The sequence below is a fragment of the Tupaia chinensis genome, unplaced genomic scaffold (genome assembly GCF_000334495.1).
Source record: "Tupaia chinensis unplaced genomic scaffold, TupChi_1.0 Scaffold000281_1, whole genome shotgun sequence".
In the NCBI taxonomy this organism is placed as follows: Eukaryota; Metazoa; Chordata; class Mammalia; order Scandentia; family Tupaiidae; genus Tupaia; species Tupaia belangeri.
This window is the reverse complement of record NW_006159764.1, coordinates 2322185-2344691: the sequence shown is the minus strand read 5'-3', so window position 1 is coordinate 2344691 and position 22507 is coordinate 2322185. Positions and strand designations below refer to the sequence as shown.

Genomic DNA, 22507 nt, shown 5'->3' with positions numbered 1-22507 from the left:
GAAAATCACAGCAGGTCTATATGCATGAGTCTCCAAAATCCTAGAGGATAAGAGAAAGAGAAGGTACTGAGGTGTGGCCAACCCTTCTCGGGGATGATTTCTCACTTCCTCTCTCTCCTTCTCTCTCCCTCTTTGTCTCTGGCAAGCACACACGCCCTATAGCAAACACAAAACAAAAGAAAAGAAAAAGGCAATATGCATGAAGATCTCTGTGGAAGCACATGTCTGTGAATTTAATACATCACTTTTAGGAACTTATCAGAAAAACAATTAACTTACGAGATCTTAAAACAAACATATAAGTACGTGTGTATCATAGTTAATAAAGGTAAAAACTTAGAAACAATATCTCTTTTAATAAATAGGTTATTGAAAATAAAATATGGCCATCCATACATTTCATATCAGCCTTTCTAGTGTGAAAAACATGTCAGGCATATGTGCATGCATGCCCCCAATCCCAACCAGTCAGAGAAATGGCATGACCACTCCCCACTGGGGGTTATTTTCTACCTCTTTCTCTTTCTAAAAGTGCCCTGTGTCAATTGAAAAGAAGGAAGGAAGGATTGAAGAGAGGAAAGGAGGTAGAGAGAAATAGAAATGGAAGGAAGGAAAGAAGGAAGGAAGGGAAGAATGATCTCCAAGAGATTTCAATTAGGGAAAAACAAGTTGCACGAAAATGTTTTATATGATACATTTACATTAACAAAACCACCCTGTATTTGTACACATAGATAGGATGATACCTATATAAAAATATAAACCCTATATCATATAGAACAGTACATTATAATACATATAAAGTGTATAAAAACACATTAGACAATGTACATTAAGAGTTAATAATAGTTATTTTGAGGGAGAGTGGTTGATTTAAAGTAGAAATGAGGATGATATGAGGATGATGAATAATCACTTTCTCATTACATGCTTCTTGGGCATTTGTAATTTTTATGAGAGTGCATTCATTCATTCACTTATGGCGCTTCAATAAAATGAGAATGCTTTGCCTATGGATGGGTAGACGAAGTATCGCATGGGGGAAATGGTTTGGAGAGTGGGAAAGAAGACACGTGCACAGGATGTAGTCACCAACCAGAGTCTGGTTTTGTATTTTTACCAAGCACAGGTCTGCCACAGAGAAGTCAGATGCTGGGAAAAAGCAAATCCTCAGATAAAGCATTAAGTTACAAACTGATCTGATTCTGGTGGCCAAATCAGGATTAGTCACCCAGGAGAGAACACCAGTTAGGAACAGCAGAAAAACTAAATTAGGTTCACTGGTCAGAATGTCAATCCCCAACAGAGAGATTTCTCATCGGTTTTGGAGATCATTTCATTCCCTGTGGTGACTTCATTTCCAAATGACTGACTTACTGGCCCCAGCGTAGCCATGCCAGCAATGGCTGTCATCAAGAGAAACAGTTCAGGAGTCCAAAGTAAGACACCATGGGACTCTTATTCAGTGTGATACCAAATTCTACAGGGGTTGACTTACTGCTGAATCATCACTAGAAAGGGGCAACTGAGCAGCCTTCCAAAAGAGAAAAGAACTCTCAGCTAATTTTGGAGAAAATCATTTAGATTTAAGTTGTTTTGATCTGCACTCTTTTTTAATTTAGCCACATATTGACCAAAACATGGTTCAATCAAAGTTCTTTGGAAAAAAAGTATGCTTTTTAATTTTCTCTGTTTCCTAACTTAGCCCCAGTCATGTAATACATCCAAAAGAATTTCATGGCAATAACACAAACGCTCAACATGGTAGCAGAAAGCCCCGTTAAGTGCTGTAAAGACATAAAGGCTGAGATTATCCCGTATTTCTCACAGTGAAATGGATTTAGACTAACGTGAAAGACGGCATGACAAGCTTTATTACAATGTGATGGTTTAGAAATCAAAGGAAAAAGAGAAAGATGAAATGAGGCCAGGTCGTGTTAACACTGATAACTGCACATCATCAATTCTGACTCCAAGGACTCTTTTTTTTCACTTGTTTTCAAAGTTATAAAACCTTTCAAGAAACTTTGAAATGATAAAATATCTGATATTTGATTCATTTTTATCTTTGATAAAGATATATTTATTTGGGCCTTGCAGGAGACATGATAGTTAAGGTGCTAAACTTCCATATGGCCAACTATGATTTGAGTCCCAGACATGGTGACATGGTGGCTTGTTTTCTCACTGCCCCTCTCTCTTCCTCTCTCTCTCTCATTCTGGTCAAAGTAAATAATAATAATAAAGTGTGTAGTAACATCGTTGACTGAAACAATATATCCATGATGGGAAAAGTCATTTGGTAATGAATACATTTGTAATGATACACAGTGATTAAAGGTTTAAAATTAATTAATTAAAAATAATAATAATAAATAAAATTAAACAAATAATTGTTTTAAAAAGATTTATTTATGTAACTGACATGTTGAAGACCTAGTACGTATGTACACAATCCAAAAAAGACATGGTCCCTAACCTCATGAATATTATCATTCAGTTAACAGTTACAATATTTCATATATTATGTTCAAGTGTGTTTAATATTTTAAGATAACATTAACATTTTCTAGGTTCAGAAAAACAAAATCAAATTCAATGAGTAATGAGTAATCTTTGCCTTTAAGCTTCAAAATCTATTAATATATTATATATATATAATTCATATAAATATATATATGTGTGTGTGTAAAGGTTCACATACAATGCCCATGTATACAAGTCAGATTGTGTTAAATTCAATAATAAAAGTTACAACAAAGTGCTAAAAAAAAAAACAAAACTAAAAACACCGTAAGTAACTGGGCATCATAAAACTTCCACCATGAGTTTCTTTAGAATTTTAGACTCACAATAATGTGTCTTCACTTCAGGTTGCCAACAAATAATAACCGAATAAACACTACAAAGCTCCAAGCACTGAGGTAAACACCAATACAAACTGAAAGGATACTGACCCTTCTTAAAAAAGCAAACTAACGATTTCATCACTGCATGAAACGTGCTCTAATGAGGGACCAAAAAAAAAAAAAATGGAGAGCACAGAAAGAAACACGTTGGTCCACATGAGAGACTCCAGAAAGTCCAACACCTTTATAACAAACGGGCATCAGCCAATACATGGAAGGAGGAAAATCATGTTGCAAAACTATTAATCCTGCAAGGGCAGTTCAGAAAAGCCAATGTTTTGATAAGGCTAGAATATTAAATAAATGAAAGAGAAAAACAGAACAATGAAATGGGGCTGATTGAAAGGGGGTGGCCTTTACATAAAAGTCTAAGAATTTTTGAGTTGCTAGATGGAAGATAGAAGAGTTGAAGAATTTTTTGTGAACAACTTAATCAGCAGAGTGGAGGGCAAATTGGAATCACAGATTTCCAAAGACATAATAGTTAATCAGTATATTTCAAAACTCAATGCCATTTCTGTGCCTAAAAGTAGGAAGATGGGAGGAATCCTTTGCCATGTTTTTGGGGAAAAAGGTAAGGTTTTAAATAAAACAGTGGCAGCAGAGATGGAGAGGTGAGACTGATAAATACGTTTTGATGATATAATCAAAAGACTTTTAAGTGAAAGGGAGAAGATGCACACAGTCAAGACTTATGAGTGGAAGAGAGCTAAGGAGTCCAAGATAAATTTCTATTATATAGATAGATCAATCACTTTGACATAGAACAAAAATTTAGATTTACTATAAGAGTCTCAGAGACTATCCAATAAGCTTATCATCCACCTGTCTCTTCATAACCAAGGTCTTGAAATCTCTGATATGTTAACAGAATCTTTAAATCATGAATTAGGTCATTGTAAATTTTAGAGAAAAAGCAATCTTATATTTTAAGCTTTGCCTAGATGAATTTAAGTAGTACATCGTGTAGTAAGGATTCACCCTAGATTATCTGGCTTTAGTACCATGTTTTTAATACCCTATTTAAAATTCCTTACTGTTTCATTTCATCAAATAGAATTGGACTGATATACTTAACTGAAATGTTCTTAATATTTCTCATATTAACTTCTATTTCTAATTTAGTGAATCTCTTACATATCAAAACAATAATAGCTAATTGTGCCTTTTCATCATCTTATCAAAGGAACATTTCCTCATCCTCATTTTTTCCCTATTTAATTAAAAGGATTTTAAAGGTTCTTAAGATATGACACACTGAGAATCCAATAATAAAGATTAAGTCCATGAATACATGGTTTGAAGAGAAAAAAATGAAACATTTTGGCTAGTTGCCCAAAACTATTGTTAGGTACCCATCGATCAACATCGTTTTCAAACATAGATTTCTAAAGACATAATAGTCAACTGGTTTATTTAAAAACTCAACACCATCTCTCAGAGAAATTCAGGACCCAGGGTAGGTTTAGGTAGAAATGGGGGAGGTAAAATTAATAAATTAAATTCACAATGTTACTTACTTTATCTTTAGAGAAGCTGAAAAGTTGTTTCCTTTCAGAAAAGAATTGGACAGCTATTACACTGGCTGAGTGACCCCAAAGGACACCAACTGGCTTAGAGACAACATAGGGATTCCAAAGGCAAACTTTATTGTCAATGCCAGCAGTTGCTAATCAAAATTAGAAAGAAAAAAAAATGTTCTTAGTAGCATGAATAACCCACAGTATTTTCCTTTTGAAATTTTATAACATATCTCTACATTGATAAATGCCTTTACTTCTTTTTTAATGCCAAAGAGAGACAAAGAGAAAAGGAGAGAGAAAAACTACCTCCCAAATGGGGCATGGACCCACTGTAATTCTTTCTTCTCCATTTCCCAATCCTGTTGGGATTTCGGGCACACAAGCACAAGTGTCTGGAATGGTTTTCAGGCTCTCTGGCTGGGGTTCCAACTGCAGTAGGCCATGTGGGATTCACCTCCCTTAACCACTAGACTCTAGTGGCAGCATCAGGCATCTGATACATGCCTGCTGGTGAACACTAATTCACCCTATGTTAAAATCTTGCTGTGCCCCAACTAGACCAGGCTAATAGGGCATGAGTTTGGACAACAGAGAGTTGAAATGGAGGGAGTAGAGGAAAGGAATTTGCCTAGGGGAAGACAAGGTATGCATGTGGTAGAAGGAAATACAGTCCCATTTAGGAACCAACCAGCAGCCCAGTCAAGAGGCAATAGAATCCTTCCTCCTGGTTCCTGTGTTTCCCTATCCTGCCAGCACAGCCTAGGAATGTAGACAGTGTTAAGATTACCCCAGGAGCAAGAAAGAACTAAAAAATATTGAAGGTTTCTAAGTGAATTAAAAATATAAGGAAACAACTTATTTTCATTGCCATGTAAATAATCAAGTATGTACAAGCAAACAAGAAACAAAAATAAACTTTGGTCTTGCTTCATGGATGGAATAAGGTCTATTTGAACACAAATTGTTTATATTCAAGGCACACTCAAGAGCAGGAAGAACAGTGCTTGCTCAGGTCTGTGGAACTCCGCGTGGCCCCTCTGTTGTTTCCTGGTTTAGAGACTACAATGGAATTACCCACCCTTATTCTCCCAGCACTACGGCAGGTAGAGAGTAGTAATTAGTATACAGAGATTGACACAGCTAACCAATCAATGAATTAAATGTTTGATACTGAAGTCCTTGTCAACTGATTTACCAACTTCCATCCCACTTCCAACTTTCTCTAAGCTTGCTATTGGCACATGCCCAAGTTCATATTAAGGGATCCTGTACCATGATTCACAGCTAATTTTGTTGGAAACTTTAGGGATCCATTCCTTAGCTAGTAACAACACTCCTTACAGGAATGATAACTATTGAATAAGAGCTGAGACGATCTGTTCTGTTGGCCACATGTGTTTTCTTTTATCCTCCTACTCATTTTTCAATAATACGTCTACACCTCATTTTTAAATATTGTTTGAGCAGTCAGCAGGTGGCATAGTGGTTAAAGTGTTGGACTCCCACATAGCTGACCATGGTTCAAGTTCCAGACCTGGTGGCTTGAAACTTACGAAAGGCATGTGTGTATGCATGCCCAAAATCCCAACAGGAGAATGGAAGAGAAGAGATCAAGAATGGAGGAGAAAGGATGTGGCCATCCCCTCTTGGGGGGTGGAGGTGATTTCTCTCTTTCTGTCTCTCTGTTTTTCTCTATGTCTCTGGTGAGCACACATGCCCTAGAGCAAAAATCTCTTAATATAAATAAAGAGATATTGTTTGAAAGAATGTCATATGTGTCAAATGATTGGCTTTTGGAATATCTAAATATTTTATTTAGTTAATGCCTGAAAACCTTTACATGCCCTTAGCTAAAATAAGCCCTTTCATAGCCAAAGAAATGGCCTTTTATAAAGTAAAGCTAAGATCATCAGAAATTTTCAAAAATTGTTACAAATTATATTCTGAGAAGGAATTGAAATGCGTTCTAAGTTTTGCAGTTCTGGAGTGAGTGGTGTGAGTGTGCGTATGCAGGGACAGCAGCAGTGAGAATGAAGTGACTGTTGGGTGGGGCATTTGCTAGTGTCAGGGATATGGCAAAATGGTAGACGCTGCATAAACCATCTTTCTTCTCTGTGTCGTTTTGTAGCCTTCACTTATTCCAATAAAGAGGCTCATTAAAGCATTGGGGCACATTCTCATGTTTTCACCCAATGTAGTTGTGTAGTTTCATACACACCACACATCATCATGCATCATTATCAGACATTCTCAGGCAATAAAATGTGAGTTGCTCAAGTTGGTCTCTCTGGCAATAAAGCAACAAGGTGAAGAGGCTCCATGCATACAAATATGCATCCCAGACTATTTATGAGGCCCTCATAGTTATCATGATTTATTTTACATACCAATTAAATTGAGCTGAGAGTGGTAATCAAAAGCATGAATGCCCTGGGCAATGTTGAAGGATGTCATTGTAAGATGCTTTTTTGATTTCTCTCTCCAAGCCAACACCACGGTATTTGTATTACTGGTTGTACTGGAAATGATAGCATCTAAAGATGCATTGTAAGTAACTGAGAAAACATTTAAAAGAAGAACATAATTTTAGTTGATGTTTCACAAAATATTAGCAAAACAGAACTGATCAGCAAAGCTAAAAATTTAAACTCAGATTATAATGATACAACAGGAAACTAAAAACAGAAACTACTGGACACTTAGAAAACACCTCTCTAATCCCATCTACCACCTCCCACCAAAATTTGCTGAGAAAAATTACAGTTAAGGGCTAGCAGATAGCACAGCAGTTATATCAGAGGATTCCCATATATGCAATCATGGTTCAAGTCCTGGACTCAGCAGCTTAAAAAATTCAAACCAGGTGCATGTGCATGCATACCTAAAATCCCCAGAGGAGACTGGAGGGACAGGGACTGCAGTGTGGCCATCCCCCTTGGAGGGGTGATCCCTTACTTTCTGTCCCTCTGCCTTTCTCTGTCCCTCCAGCAAGCACACACACCCTATAGCAAAAATCTATGAAAATAGAAAAAAAATTTTAGTAAAATCTGCTTTCAGACTTTCCTACCACTCTAGAGATCCCTCGATTATTTTTCCCCTAATTTGAATACATAGAAGTGCACCATATTAATCACAATAATCATATGGAATTCTGGAGACATAAGATGAGAAATTGGCCAAATTTCTGTATCTTTCCCCGGGGCCTGAGCAGGAAAACGGGCGCTTACCAACCATCTGCTGCTCCCCAAAGGTCCAGCTAATGCCCAAACAATAGTTTGTTTAAATTTTAACTGGTCTAGACTATCGGAGAGTAGAAGGGCCAGGAATCAACTACCTACCGAGATTCACAAATACAGCTAGAGGCTCGGGTCAAAAATGGCTGTCCCTATGTTCCTGATAATCCAGTGCCAGACACCGGAGAGCAAAATCCCACTTCCCAAGTGAGGATCAGTCGTGCTTCCTTTGTTGGGAAAGCCTTTCCATTCCTGTCAGACTCACAGTCTCCAAAAGCCACAGCTGCTCTGAGACCAGCTTCACTCCACCAAGCTCTCGCAGTCAGGGGGAAGTTCTCTTTTGCATTTTCTTCAAACAATGATTTGTGCTCAAAGCTGGAAGATTTCTGATTCTGCCTCAAGATCAATTCTTGTCTCACATAAAGAAGGATATTTTTATTTCATATAATTTAGGGAAAGTTGCTTTCATAGAAGGGCTTTTAGAAATATTTCTGATTGGGGCTGGCAGGTAGCATGGTGGTTAAGAGTGCTGGACTCCCACATGGCTGACTGCGGTTCAAGTCCCAGACCTGGTAGATTGCTTTCTCACTTTCTCTCTCTCTGTTCCTCTCAGGTCAAATTAAAATAAACGAATAAATAAACTTAAAATAATTCTTTAAAAAAGGGAATATTTATGATCTACTTATATAGAACCAAGGGTGACACTCTTGAGGGGGAATTCTCAGTGGATCCTTAGCATTTCACTAGATGAAATAGCATGTAAAACACTTGTGTGGAAAATAAAAGATAGACTCTAGAATTTAAGGCAGAAAGAGTGCTAATCTATTTCCTTCTCTGTAAAATAATCTATGTCTACTATTTTTATCTTACAGATAAAGAGAGACTCACCTACACAGATACAAAGATTTGCCCAAAGTCAAACAGTCAGCTGTTGTTAAACTTGGATCTAGACTCCTAAGAGTAGCTCTGAGATTAGTATGATATAATATTATATAATATGAACCCCCCGGAAGTGAGTGTTAAAACCTAGATTCTCATTCAGTACACCCAAGATCCTGCATTTCTTATACATGCCCAGGAGTTGTTTCTCAGAGGTCCAAACTTAAAGTAGCAAGGTGACAGAGTATGGCCATCATATTACAACTTTGGGAGGCCCAACACCTCTTTAAGGATCTGGCAAAAGCTTTCTTTAGATCCTTTCCATAAGAAAAGTGTGCAAAATTTTGTACAAAATATCAGAATTTTAAGAACCTTCCCATTTCAATTCATAAAGCTAAACCATGACAGATCTGAGGAACTCAGGTGATAAACCATTCTCCACCTGCTTTCTCAAGTGATTCCTAAAATGTCTATTACTGATCCATATACCCTTTGTGTTAGTCAGCACCCACTGTAGGCTCCTCTTTTATTTTTCATTTTTATTATTATTTATACATTCAATCACAATACATCATTTAGATTGTAAAGAGATTTTTACCCAACATGATATATGTCACATACCAGCAAGTTGAGAATACTATACACAGCATCATCAACCTCCTCTTTTGAGCTTCTACTTCTTTAATATAAAAGGAGTATGTTTAATGCTTGTACACAATTTCTAAGAAATAAGGTAGGCTTAGGATGCAAGACATTCTGAAAGGAAACCAAGGCAAAGCTCCCTCATAAAGGATCAAGCCCACAGAATAATTCATAGTGAAGTGTGTTGTGAAACACGGAATTACTACCAAAGGCCAGAGTGGACTCTTTCTCTACCCTGCCTTGAATTGGCCTGGGTGGTATATTTCTCACTTGTCCTCCCTTCTGTAATTTCTCCTTGATTGATGGATTACTTTAAATAATTATTAGACTAATTTACCAAATCCCTCTCATGTACCAAGGGTCATATCAGGTACTTTCACCCTGTAAGAATCATCAGTGGGTAAGTTATTTCAAATTTACTAATGAAGAGATAGAGAGTTGGAAAGCCAACTTTGCCAAGGGCATGAAGTTACTTAGAAGGGGAGATGAGACTGAACCCAGTCCTGCTTGGCTCTGAGCTTCCTTCTCCCGTGTTACTGCCTTCTTCTTTTCTACTAAATCACTCAACCACCTAGATGCCAGATCCAGATTTGAAGTTCTTCCAGTTACCAAATATGCTTTTGTGCCTCATACTCTCAATTCCTGATCAAGCCCCATGTCATCACGAGTCTTCCATTGCCTGATTTCTTCCTTCACTTGCTTATCATCACTTATCCACATAAAGCAGTATTCCTACATACCTATTGCTCTCTCACGGAACTTTTCTCTCATCTCCTGCTTTTCCTTTTTGAAAAAAAAAGAAAAGAAAAGAAAAAGAAAGAAAAAATGGAAGGAAGCAAGGGAGAGTGGCAAGGAAGGGGAGAAGAGAAGAAAGGAGAAAGGGAAGAACCCAGAAAGTAACTAGTTCTTATAAAGGAGAGTTCTCGAGCTTCATTAGGGAGAAACCAATTTCACTCGAAGCACCATGACTGCACCTTGACTAGAAGAACCAACAATATGAAATCTGATGGCAAGTGTTGTCATCTGGGAAGCAACCTCATGAAAGCTATTCTTTTGCTTATTGAAAACATTAAAGGTTATTGTGACTTAGCAGTCAGCGAAGCAATATTATAAGATCTAAAGTATGTAACATAACAGCGTAATAGTATCTTCAAATTTATGGAAATTACATCAAATGATTCCCATAAAATAAAATAAAGTATTTCTACCCAGAACATTACTTCATCATGTGTTTCCCCATTATAGACGACTCTCGTCTTCAGTTTTGAGGTTGTAAAGAAAAAAATATACAAAAATGCTTTCTGCTCTGAATTCAAAGTATTGCTTTAAGATTTGAATCTGTAGGTACCAAGTGACATTTATGGCTTGCAGTGTTACATACTGGAGGCTCAACAAGTCACACTTTATTTCTAACCCAAGATATAACTTGTTTCTGATTAAATTCTAGAATGCCAGAGCTCCTGAGAATGCCTAAGTAAAAGGTGAGAGAAAAGCCATTTCCTTAAAATCAAATTATCTGATAAATAAAAAATGTTTTTCTCACTTCTTGAATTGAGGTAAAGAAATGCTAGGTTATGACAGAAGGGTCTTTAAAAGATCAAGCTAGGGAATGAGATAAGTTGGTAAAAATAAATTACTTGTTTTTAATATTCATGTTTAATTTGGGAATTGATAGAGAAAGATATTTTTAACTTATATTTATTTACTTATTTAGTTTTAGGTTTTTGCCATAGGGTATATGCACTCACTGGAGCGAGCCAGAGACAGAGAGAGGGAAAGTGAGAAATCACTCCCGGGGGGGTGGGGGGGATGATCACACTGCAATTCCTTCTCTTCTAGCTTTCTCTTTGGATTTTGGGTACACATGCACATGTGCCCATTGTGATTTGCAAGCTGCCAGGTCCAGGACTGAAACCATGGTCAACCACACGAGAGTCTAGCACCTTGACCAGTATGCTACCTCTAGTCCCTAGCATATTCTTATATAACACTTTGAAAGGAGGGAAAAGAGATCAGTTGATCATATTTGTGCATTAAGATGCCAACTTTCAACCTCTACCGTTCTTTTGCCACAGACTCATTAAAAAAAAATGCATTAATGGAAACTTCCATGGAGCCTGTCCTCATGTGTGATGTCAAAATGACCCTGTGTAATAGCGATTAGCTAATGCGGGGAAAGTGATTTGAAAATGTAGAGTGTTACCTAAAAACTAAGCAATGCTATTAAGTGTACTTAGAGTGAAATAGAAAAAAGAGCCACTCTAGTGCTTGCCAACAGATAGAGGTTGTAACAGGGTAGATAATTGGGCCATTTCTAACTAAAAATTCATATTAGCATTTTTCAAGCTTTTGCCTTATGAATCATATGACTTAGAAGAACACCCTACTTTGAACTTTCTTTGATGTCCTCTTGTCTGAGGGCATTTATTTTCAGGTGCATTTCTTGTTTTGAAGTTGGAGTCCCATTCCCTGGGACCACCATGGGGCTCTCTATATTCTGAGCAACCAACATTTCAAAGAGGAATGACATGAAAGACTCACTGTACCTGTTCCATCTAGAAAAATCAAAATGCATTTTAAAAAAATCAAAATCCAGTGCTAAGCATAAGAAAGAAGAACTCTATTCCATCTTGAAAAATCAAGATTCATTTTTGTAAATTAACTCCAGCACTGCTAAGCACTACATTTAAGAATAATGTCACTCGGGCCAGCAAGTAGCATAGTCATTAAGGCACTAAACTCCCATGTGGTCGACTGTAGCCCAAGTCCCAGACCCAACAGCTTGAAACTCCTAGCTGGTCCATATGCGTACATGCCCAAAATCCCTAGAAGAGAATGGAGAAGAAGGGATGGCAGGGTGGGGGTCATGTCCCACTTCTGTCTCTCTGTCACTCTCTATCTCTCTCTGGTGAGTGCATGCACCCTATCAAAAAAAAAAAACTCTCAAAACAAAAGGAGTCACTCATTTAACAATGTTTCACAATATGAGTAGACCCATGTTCATTATATAAATGGGTCTTCCCCTCCCATCATGCTATGAAACAAGCTGCAGGAGAAGACCCTTTTCTCCAAACCTAGGTCACAGGTTCATAGTTCATTTCCACTGCTTTAAACACAGTGAGGGAACCGGAAGACAGACAGTGTGGGTCCAGCCAACTCAGGGGTGCAGCGTCATTTTGTCTCGAGGACTGATTTAAATGCAGAGAAGTAAAACAACACACAAGTAAGACCCTAAGCCTGACTTCCCTTCTAAACCTAGTCCCTATCAATTATGAAGCCTCCCCGAGGGAACCCAACCTGGTGTCTGTATTCTAAATTCCCTGGCACCTGCTCCATTCATTAGTACAACAATTAGTGATTCTGTTATCAGTTCAAATGGTTTTGCATCTTCTCCTAGCCCTGGACAAACAAGAGGGGGAGGGAGAAATCTTTTAACGGAATGATTTTTTAAAAAGGAAAAGAAAAACAATAGTTTTTTTTTATTATTATTGAAATCAATTTCATGTTCACTCTTTGAATAGTAGCATGGTTCAATAGAGTCTATAGTTCCCAAGGTTTCCAATGATATTGTCTGTGTAAGAAGGCCATTATTAAAAAGGAAAATTCTCCGAGATTCAAGACATTTCTGTCTTACCACTCTTGCCCAAAATCTCTATACTTATTTCACAAGCATTTCAGAATGTAATTATTTTTCCATTAAAATATGACACAAAACCATTCAGACAAGTTGAAAACATGTTCTCCTTCAAAGTTTTAAATAAGAAGTCTGAACCTTATCTTAAAGCAGTATGCTAATACTCTTATTTCTGAAACTAAGTTTTTCTTTGACATTTCAGTTTTACAGATATTTTATCCTTAGCTTCAGCTTCAGGAAAAAAAAATATTACTACACTTACTCATGTATTTCTTTCTTTCCTCAATTGTGTGTGCCCTCCTCATGCTGAGAAGAAAATCACCAAAAAAAAAAAATTCTTGAGGAGCTCTAAGAACGTCAATTCATGTTGCTGGCATAAGAAGAGTATCAAATTAAAATACCAATTGGTTGCTTCTTCCTGATAGAGTAAGTCTTTCAGACCAAGGAGCATAATCCATAATCACTACAAATCCCTTTATAATCCTATATTTGAATTATTCTGCTTTCTTCCTTCTCCTTTCCTTTCCTTTTTAGTTTTCCTCTCCTTCTCATATTGAAATAATTGAGCTTCAAACAACAATAACCAAAAGTCATATTTAATCTTCTCCTCTCCATTACTAAACCTAAGGCACTCATTCACTGGTTAGGACTGAAGGAGGACCCCTCTTTCAGAGGTACTTGAGCTTCAAATTTAAAATTGAAAGAAGAGAAAGTTTTATCTAAATATTATACCTGTCTATAGTCTTTTTTTTTTTTTTGAAGGAGAGAGAGATTTTTGATATAGGGTGTGTATGCTCATTGGATAGACAGAGAGAGGCAGAGAGACAGAAAGCAAAAAAAATCACTCCCCACCCCACCCCACTGGAGCAGGGGTGGCCATGATACAATCTCTTCTCCTCCATTTTCTTCTTGTAATTTGGGTCATGCCCTCACACATGCCCAGCATGAGTTTTAAGTCACCGGGACTCAAAACACTGTCGGTCACATGGGAGTCCAGAGCCTCAACCACTATCCCAACTGCTGGCTCCCTTTCTATACTCTTACTTTCTTCATTTAGAGTAATCTTCTCTTCTCCTACATTTCCTCACTGTCCATTCATATACTACTGAACTAAACATTATTTTAAAATATACTTTTCTTACCCCAACTACTTTCTTTTCATTATAAATAACCCCCTATTTTTCAAAAAGGAATTCTACAAATATTAAGTCTAATTTTATGATTCTGTATCATGCTTTTCTTTTGAAATATTTTGCCACAAACGTCACCCAATAGCTTCTCCCAAACCTTTAAAGACAAATTGCAAATTGCCTTTTATTTTTTTACAATCAAAACATAAAATACCATACAGAAAACTAATGAGGATTATTAACTAAAGATCAAAGTAAATTTTCATAAAGAAAAATTGTCAATTAGTATAATATATCATACATGAGTTCAGATAGCTCACTACGTTGGCATCTCCCAATGTTAAAGTGCAGATCAGCTTCTTGGGATCAAATGGATAAACCATCAGTTCTTTCTCTGCCCTGAACCAAGCTCAACAGAACACTCCTTTGTTCAAGCATTACATGGCAAGTAACTTTCCCACTGTCCTCTAATAATAAGATCACAATGTTCCTGGTTCACAACGCTCTGTGAAGACAGACACTCAGTCAGTGTTACCGAGTGGTTGCTGGTTTTGAGTGCTTCAAAGTAAAAATGATAATAAATAAACCTTGGAGAAATTATTTTAAAAATCTTCTTAGTCATCATATAAGCCATTCAGTTTCTTAGGGCTGACCTAGGCAACAAAATTCAATTGAATCATGTCGGTGGTTAGTATTGTGCCTGTTACATAGGTGTTGCTGAGCAAAGCCATTTAAAAGCTCCTATACTTACAGTGGAAGGGGACTGTTAAGGTGACTCAAAAGTCTCAATAAAGGAAAAAGCCTTAATGATCAATATAAATGGAATACCACTCAGTCATAAAAAACAGCAAGACCCTGGTATTTGATAGAACGTGGACAAATATGGAAGATTTACTGCTAAGGGAAGCAAGCCAGACTATGAAAGAGAGACATCATATGTCCCCACTCAATATATACCGAAAGTCTGCTGCACTCTGTGGCAGAAACAGAATGACTGGAAGATACAAGAGCATGGAGAACAACTGCGGATACTAGAGACAGTGCGGGAGGAGGGTAGGAAATGGGAGAAGGGGAGAGGAAGGGAATCCATAGTAAAAAGAAAGAAGCAAAACATTTAAGAGACAAAAAAAATGGAAAATCATCTGTTAATGATATAGTATATGACAATATCTTTAACTGGACTAATATCCAGTGTATCCATGCTGGGAAAATCAATTTTGTAAATTGTAATAATATACAGTGATTAAACGTATTTAAATTTTAAAACAATATTAACTGCACAGTCACTATTTTAAAAGCATCGTGCTAGGGCCAATAGGTGGCATATGGTGAAGGCACTGGACTCCCACATAGTTGACTGCAGTTCTAGCCTCAGATCCAGAGGCTTGAAAATCATGCCAGGCACATGCGCATGTATGCCCAAAATCCCAGGAGGATATGCAGGAGAAGGGATTGTGGTATATCCATCCCCTCTAAGGGGGTGATGATTTCTCACTTTCCCTTTTTCTGTCTCTTTCTAATGAACACACATGCCATATACCAAAATCTAAAAAAAAAAAAGTATCATTCTGGATTTCTACCTTTTGCCACAATGAAATAATGACTAATTTAGGGGCCGGGGTGGTGACACAGCAGTAATACAACTGTACCCCACAAGAGAAGGTACTGGGATAAACACGCACTCACACACCACTCACCCATACACATACACATTCTCTCTCTCCAAGAAAAGCCAATGTACATCATAATCAAATTGCTTCAAATTGGTGATAAAAGGAAAATCTCGTAAAACATTGCATTCTGTGTTACTGTGGACACTAAAGACAAATAATAAATAACATTGTTCTTGCAAAAAAATGTGTTTTAATTTTATGTTTATATATAAATGTAATTTGCATGAGGCATCTAGATTTTCTTCTGGAGTTTGTGAAGGTGGTAGATAGGACCCAAATTTTAATATGCACACAAAAACTGGTAAGATTAGTTCACAGGTTAAGCAGCATCTGAAAGCAGAATTTTAAAGAAAAATCCAGGATCAAAGCCAAAATTGGAAACCTTGCAAATCACCCAATGAAGAATCCACAGATCAATGATAAAATAAGGGGCTTACAATGAGGTGAAGTGTCACAGGTAAGGGAGTTTCAGAATAATGCTGGCACGAAAGAAAGCCCTTTCTTTTTGTGACAGGATGTGGAGTGTCTTAGAATAAGGAATCTTTCAGAAATAACCAAAATTAAGATGATCTGGGAAGAGTGTGAGCATTGACTTCAAGCAGAGCTCTGAGGTCAGCAAGATGAGAATTTCCCACCCTCAAATTAAAAGTTCTCCAAGACGTGCTAAGATGGCTCATCATTCTTCATCTTCACACCTCAGATCTTCGATTCTTGCTTCAGATGTCTGCCTGCTTTATCATTTTCATTTTCTCATGATTGCAGACATTCTACCTAGCAACTTCTTTTTTCCTCTAAGCCATGTTCAATAGAACTCCTAAATTGTGGAAGGCACTGCATACGGAAGCCATCTTGAGCTATCCACCATCTTGAGCTATCCACCATCTTGGAAACCATTAGGCTTCACTTCCTCACTGAGCAAACCATTTCTCAGAAATCATGTGACCAACTGTTTTCCCCATGGGGCTGATGGGTTTCTAGGTAATGGGAGAGATCCACCCACACCAATGATTGGTTCATACTGTTCTATCTCATTTGCATTTCAGGCAACCAATCGGTGCCCACCAGCCTGTATATAACTCGCCATTTTTCCTCAACAAATGGAAGAAGAAGAAGTTTTGATCAGCACTTCATATTGTCTCCACTCTGTGTGTGTGTGCGCATGTGTTTGTCCCATCTCTCACTCCCTCCCGTAGGGAACCTGTTCGACTGTCCTCCAGGTCGGGACACTAAATAAACTTTCCCTAAATGCTAACTGTCTCAGGTCTGTCCAACTTTCCTCGAAAACTCATTGCTTTACCATTTCATCATATAATAAACATGAACTTGACCCAGTTGCCACGATCTTACAACATAAGACCCCATTGGACCTATTTATTTTTATTTCAACATTCAGTCTCTGATCTCTTCCCTTTCACCCCTCCCTCTGTTATTAAGATATAGGCTTAGCTACTTTCCCTGTGCTCACCACATTCTCTCTTTTTCCTTCCACCTAGCCATGCTTCAAGTACCAACACTTACCCTCAAAGCTTTCCTTCATGGCTTTTCCTTCTTACACACTACTATAGAAGTTAAAATTTTGTTTGTATCTTTTAGTAGTTAATTTTTAGCACCATTTTACAATGTTCTAATAATTTCCTTTATGTTAGATTTTAATTCTCTTTAAGTTTCTTGAGAATTGAGCTTCTATAATCTCAAATGCCTAAAATAGTTTTGTTTTGTTTTGTTTGTTTGTTTGGTTTTCTTTTAAGGTTTTGCTATAGAGTGCATGATATTGCTGGAGAGACAGAAAGAGACAGTGAGAGAGAAAATGAGAAATCACTACCCAGGGAGCATGGCCCCACCGCAATCTCATCTCTTGCACTCTCTTCTGGGGATTTTTGGCATACACTCACACAGGCCTGGTGTGAGTTTCAAGCTGCGAAGTCTGAGACTCAAACCACCGTCGGCCATGTGGGAGTCAAACACCTTAACCACCACACCGCCACCTATTGGCTCCAGCCTAGGACAGTTTTAAAGCAGACAAAAGATTAGTAATGGCTGATAGATTCACTATTTGAAATAGTGGACATTAATATAAATGTATATTTTTTCAGATACTCTTCCAAAGATTATCCACAATGAATACAATTAATTTTGACAAAAGGAAGTGGAAACTATGTAATCCAAATAAGATGACAATAATCCTTAATTTTATAAATATATTTACAACCACGTACCACATAGTGAAGTTTCTGTCGATGACAGTGGTCCCATAGAGTATGATAGGCCATCCCAGCTAGATTTGAGTAAATATACTCTGCATCCTCCCAGGATAACAAAATCCTAGAATGTACCCCATTGTTGGTCAGCGTATGACTGCTCAGAGAACTTTTCTCTGCCCAATTCCTAATTTGCAACGATTTAAAGGCCCGACTTTGAAATTGGATTCCTGAGGTCATAATCATGAATCTCTACTACTCGTACTAATCTAAGTTCCCACAGTTATTTGTCAGTGGATAAAGGAACCAAAGATCAGAATAATATCGTGGAAACATGATGGGTAGCAAATTCACGTTGACCTACAGGACAATCCCTGTCCTGCAGCTAAAAGACAGTCTGTGAGAAGTTACTCCCCCTGCAGGGTTGACTTTGAGAGGGTCAAATGAAATGGAGGCAGACTACAGTGAGAACATTTCTTCCTATCCCCGAGTTTAAAGAGAGGAGCTAGATATTACTCATCAGAAAGAAAAAAAAAAAGAAAGAAAACCTCAGTTTTAGAATCTTGCTTATAAAATCCCTAACCTATTCAAAAACAGAAATCTACAGGCTCTTTCTCAGTATTTATCCATATTAGTCTATCATGGATCTTACATAATACACCATATTTCAGAGAACCTACTAGTAGTAGATTTCAAGAACTATTATTATTATACTCTTGTCTTTGGTTTATGTATAAAGATATTCTTTTGGGGGAGAAGCAGCAAAAATTTTACTCAGTTTAATTCTAGTACTGTTATTCTCATTTCAGTGTTACATAATCTTAGTGCCTGTCACACTTACCAAGTGTCCAAAAAATATCATCTTTTGTTTTTCCCACAATAAATGTTATGCAGGAATTAAAGAATGGGTAAGAGATACTGAAGACATGGTATTTTCATGGAAGAAAAAATCACAAAACACACAGTCCCTCATGTAGGATACTGTTATTATGGGCATACATTAAAGAATTAGTTCCAACCTCTCAAAAAACAAAGAGAGTAAAAACTAACATAAAAACTAATAGTTGAGTCTTTTTTCAATGGTCTTCTTTAAACTATATTAGGAATAGCCCAAAAATATTAATTTCATTAAATTTTATTAAAGTCAATGATTGTTAATTTCCATTCTTTCTAGAAGATATCTTTTTATTATTATTTCTTTAATTTTTATTTATTATTATTAGTTTTAAGAATTACTTATTTAATTCCATTCATTATTATTTTTTAATTTGACCAGAGAGAGAGAGAGATAAAGGGAAAGAAAGAGTAAGAAATCTGCCAGGTCTGAAACTTGAGCCATGTTCGGCAATGTGGGAATCTAGCAACTTTAACCACCACACCACCCGCTGGCCCTGTTATTATTTTTTAAATTTGTTATTGGGTACATGCACTCACCAGAGAGAGACAGATAGAGAGAGAGGAAAGTGAGAAAGCAAGCCACCAGGTCCAGAACTTGAATCACAGTCAACCAGGTGGGAGTATAACACCTTAATCGCAATGGCACCTGCTGGCCCCAGAGAGTCTTCCTTAGGGTATCAATTTAGAAGTGAGAAAATTATCATAGTCCTTGTATCTGGACCAAAGGAGAGTGGCTCTTAAACCATCAGACATAATCTTATAAATTAATTTCTTATAAAACTAATTAACTCACTGGTGACTGGGTTTTAAGAAAGTTATGGTTTTCTACAGATGCCAATTTATAACCTAATCTTATCATATAGAGGTTAGCCACTCAAGTACTCCAGATTAGAGGAACTCAGTCAAATCAAAAAAGGTAAAAAGTAGAAAAGAATTAAAATGAGTCCACTTGCAGGCAGTCAAATTAATACACTTAACCATGAGAATGGAAAGAAAACAAAGGAGTTGTTTTGAAGAAATTTGTTCAATCCTTTTATTAAGCAACTCTGAATGTGACTAGATAAGAATGTTTCAGATCAGAGTTAGGTGGAAACTTAATGCATTCAACAGTTTTCTCCCTTCTCTTGGGATTTCTTGAGTACACAATTCACCTGAATTTATTGCATGAGGAATACATTTTAAAAGGAAAGAGAAGAGAAAAATAACTCCTGCCAGAATTCAGGGGATAGCAAAGAGTCGAGGCCAGAACCTCCAGAGACCCAATTACTGATTTCTGGACTTAAATGTATAGTGTGAAATACTTTCATCAAAGAATATAAATGTTGAAGTCGAAGTGACCATTTCCTTTCATTACAGTACCTTGCCTGACCCAATCTCCACGGTGAAGTTTGTGCTCTAATATATGGCAACATTTGTGACATCCTGAAAGCAGGTCCACCCAGTTAATGGTCATGGTGGCTTCATCATCTTCACATGCACCAGTGGGCCGTTCAAACAGGGAAATCAAGGCCGCTGTGAAAGCAACTGCATGAACCTGAAGAGAGACATTGAAAGAAAAAACACACATGAAAAGGTAGTCATTACAAGAAGATGCTATATTCTTTAAGACTAATAAAGTATAGATACTGAATGAATAACAATTTCTTCAATAGTATTTAAAGCATTCTACCAGTTATCTAAAAAAAACCCAAAGAACTACAAGAGTGGGAAAGCAATCGGCTAGGGTTGCTTATTACTTGCTATTAGGACACTATCATCATTAAAAACAGAATAAAAAGCTTCCAGAATTATAAAAGGAAATTGGTCATATTAAACCATTTCAGAGATCTCAGCACATTCTAGGGTCACTCAGTAAGTAATCAATTTTCACAGCTCAGGCAGAATTTGATAGGCAGACAGAAATCACCGTATCTAATGTCTGGGTATCAGCACTGCCCTGGCTAACGCATCTATCCCTTTGTGATATGATATAGGATATGAACACCTCCTAGGAGACGTACTGAGAAGCCTGAAGCCTTATAAATAAAAGGCAGAATGATTTATTTGAAAGAATTATGAGAGACGAACTTAGATATTTAATATTAAACATTTATTAGGATTGGGACTTAATAGATTAAGCATCCTATGGTGAAAAAAGTTAGCAAGGATTTTTTTCAAAATGAGGAAAATAAGACCACAGAGCAAAAATAAAGAAAATCTTAAAATAAAGATTTTCTTATAAACAAGAGAAATTATGACTAAATTCATCTCTTCTGTTGCCAACATGCGTGACTTTATCATCTCTGGTGTAGTACAACTAGTAGATCATACTTTTTACATTTTCGTTTTTGTTTTGAGTTACAGTTTAACTGTTACCCGTAATGTTCAGTTTTATCATTTTCTCACTTACCTTTCCAGTTACATCCCCAAAAGAAAGAATAGATTCATTGGCATCAAGAGGATCATACCAATAATCCATGCAAATCGGTGTTCCTTTCAGGCCTTGGAGTTTATATTGACAAGGAAATTCTTCTTTGGACAGCAGATCATAGAAACAAATCTCTTTACTTGTAAAAGCCACTGCTATCTAAAGTAGCAAAGTAGAGACTTCAGAAAGTGTTTCTGGTAGATTTAGCGAAAGCAATATGCAAAGCAGACATGCGAATCTAGTCACTAATTAAGACATTGATTCCTGAGGGTCTTTAACAATATCATATACATATAGCATGGTGGCACACGTGTGCTTTGTTCTAAGTTTGTACTCTACCAAGAAGAAACATTTTCCATTAAAGGCATTTGAACATCCTTCCTTCCCTATTTTCACTCCTTGCACCCACTAGCATCCTCCACCCGTGGGAGGCCACATGACAAATCACACAGGAAAGACCAAGACACAGAGAGTGATAGCATCAAGAAAATTTACAAACCATATTTTATTAAACAAGCAGAGGTGCTGACAGAAATCTATTGATAAAACCTCTGTAAGTAACCTTACTCTAAGTAAGATAAAATGATGAAGCGTATTTTTTTAAGAGGGTAAATGACTAAGAGAAAAATTAGTCAGTAGAAGCTGTTTCTACAGAGGTCCATACTTTGGATTTACTAGACACATACTAACATAGCTATTTAAATGTGTTCAAAGAACTAAAGAAAACAATATCAAAACAACTGTAGGAAAGTATAAAAATGATGCTTCATCAGAGAGAATTTCAAAGTACACATATTAATCTTTAAAACGAAGAATCATTCTGCCAATCTCTGTCTTATAATTGGAGAATTTAATTTATTTAGATTTAATATAATCACTACCGAGATAGAACTTATAGATGCCTTTTTTTCTAACAACAGAGCCCTAAAATACAAGAAGCAAAAAGTGAAAAAAAAAAATGAGGAGAGAAACAGTAATTTCAATAATAACAATTAGATATATCAATATTCCACTTTCAGTAACACATAGACCAAGCAGGTTAAAGACTAAAAGGAAAAAGAAAGATGTACCAAATGCTCTGAATCAGCTAGGTCTAACCAAGAGTTACAACACTTTCTATCCAGCCACAGCGGGATACACATATATCTTTCAAGTACTCATGGAACTGTCTTCAGGATCATGACATATATGATAAAATAAGTCTTGATAAATGTAAAAGATCTGGAATTATACAAATCATGTTCTTGATAAGCAGTGTAAAGAAATGCTGTACACAGGGTCCTGGTCGGCTAGAGGGCAGGCAGAAGGGAATCACGATATGACTGAGCCCCGTAGAGGGGTATTTCTCTCTCTCTCTCTCTCTCTCTCTCTCTCTCTCTCTC

The 22507-nt window shown here is 36.9% G+C and overlaps 1 protein-coding gene across 1 annotated transcript in view; it reads right to left on the bottom strand.

The window, feature by feature from the left end:
• WDR49 (WD repeat domain 49) overlaps positions 1-22507 on the bottom strand; it is a 160057-nt gene that overhangs the window by 101845 nt on the left and 35705 nt on the right. Inside the window, exons 3-6 of the mRNA XM_014588502.2 lie at positions 21108-21284; positions 20078-20252; positions 6820-6987; positions 4430-4578 (exon numbers count right to left, since the gene is read on the bottom strand). Coding sequence (XP_014443988.1) covers positions 4430-4578; positions 6820-6987; positions 20078-20252; positions 21108-21284 — 669 coding nt within the window. The remainder of the gene's footprint in view (positions 1-4429; positions 4579-6819; positions 6988-20077; positions 20253-21107; positions 21285-22507) is intronic.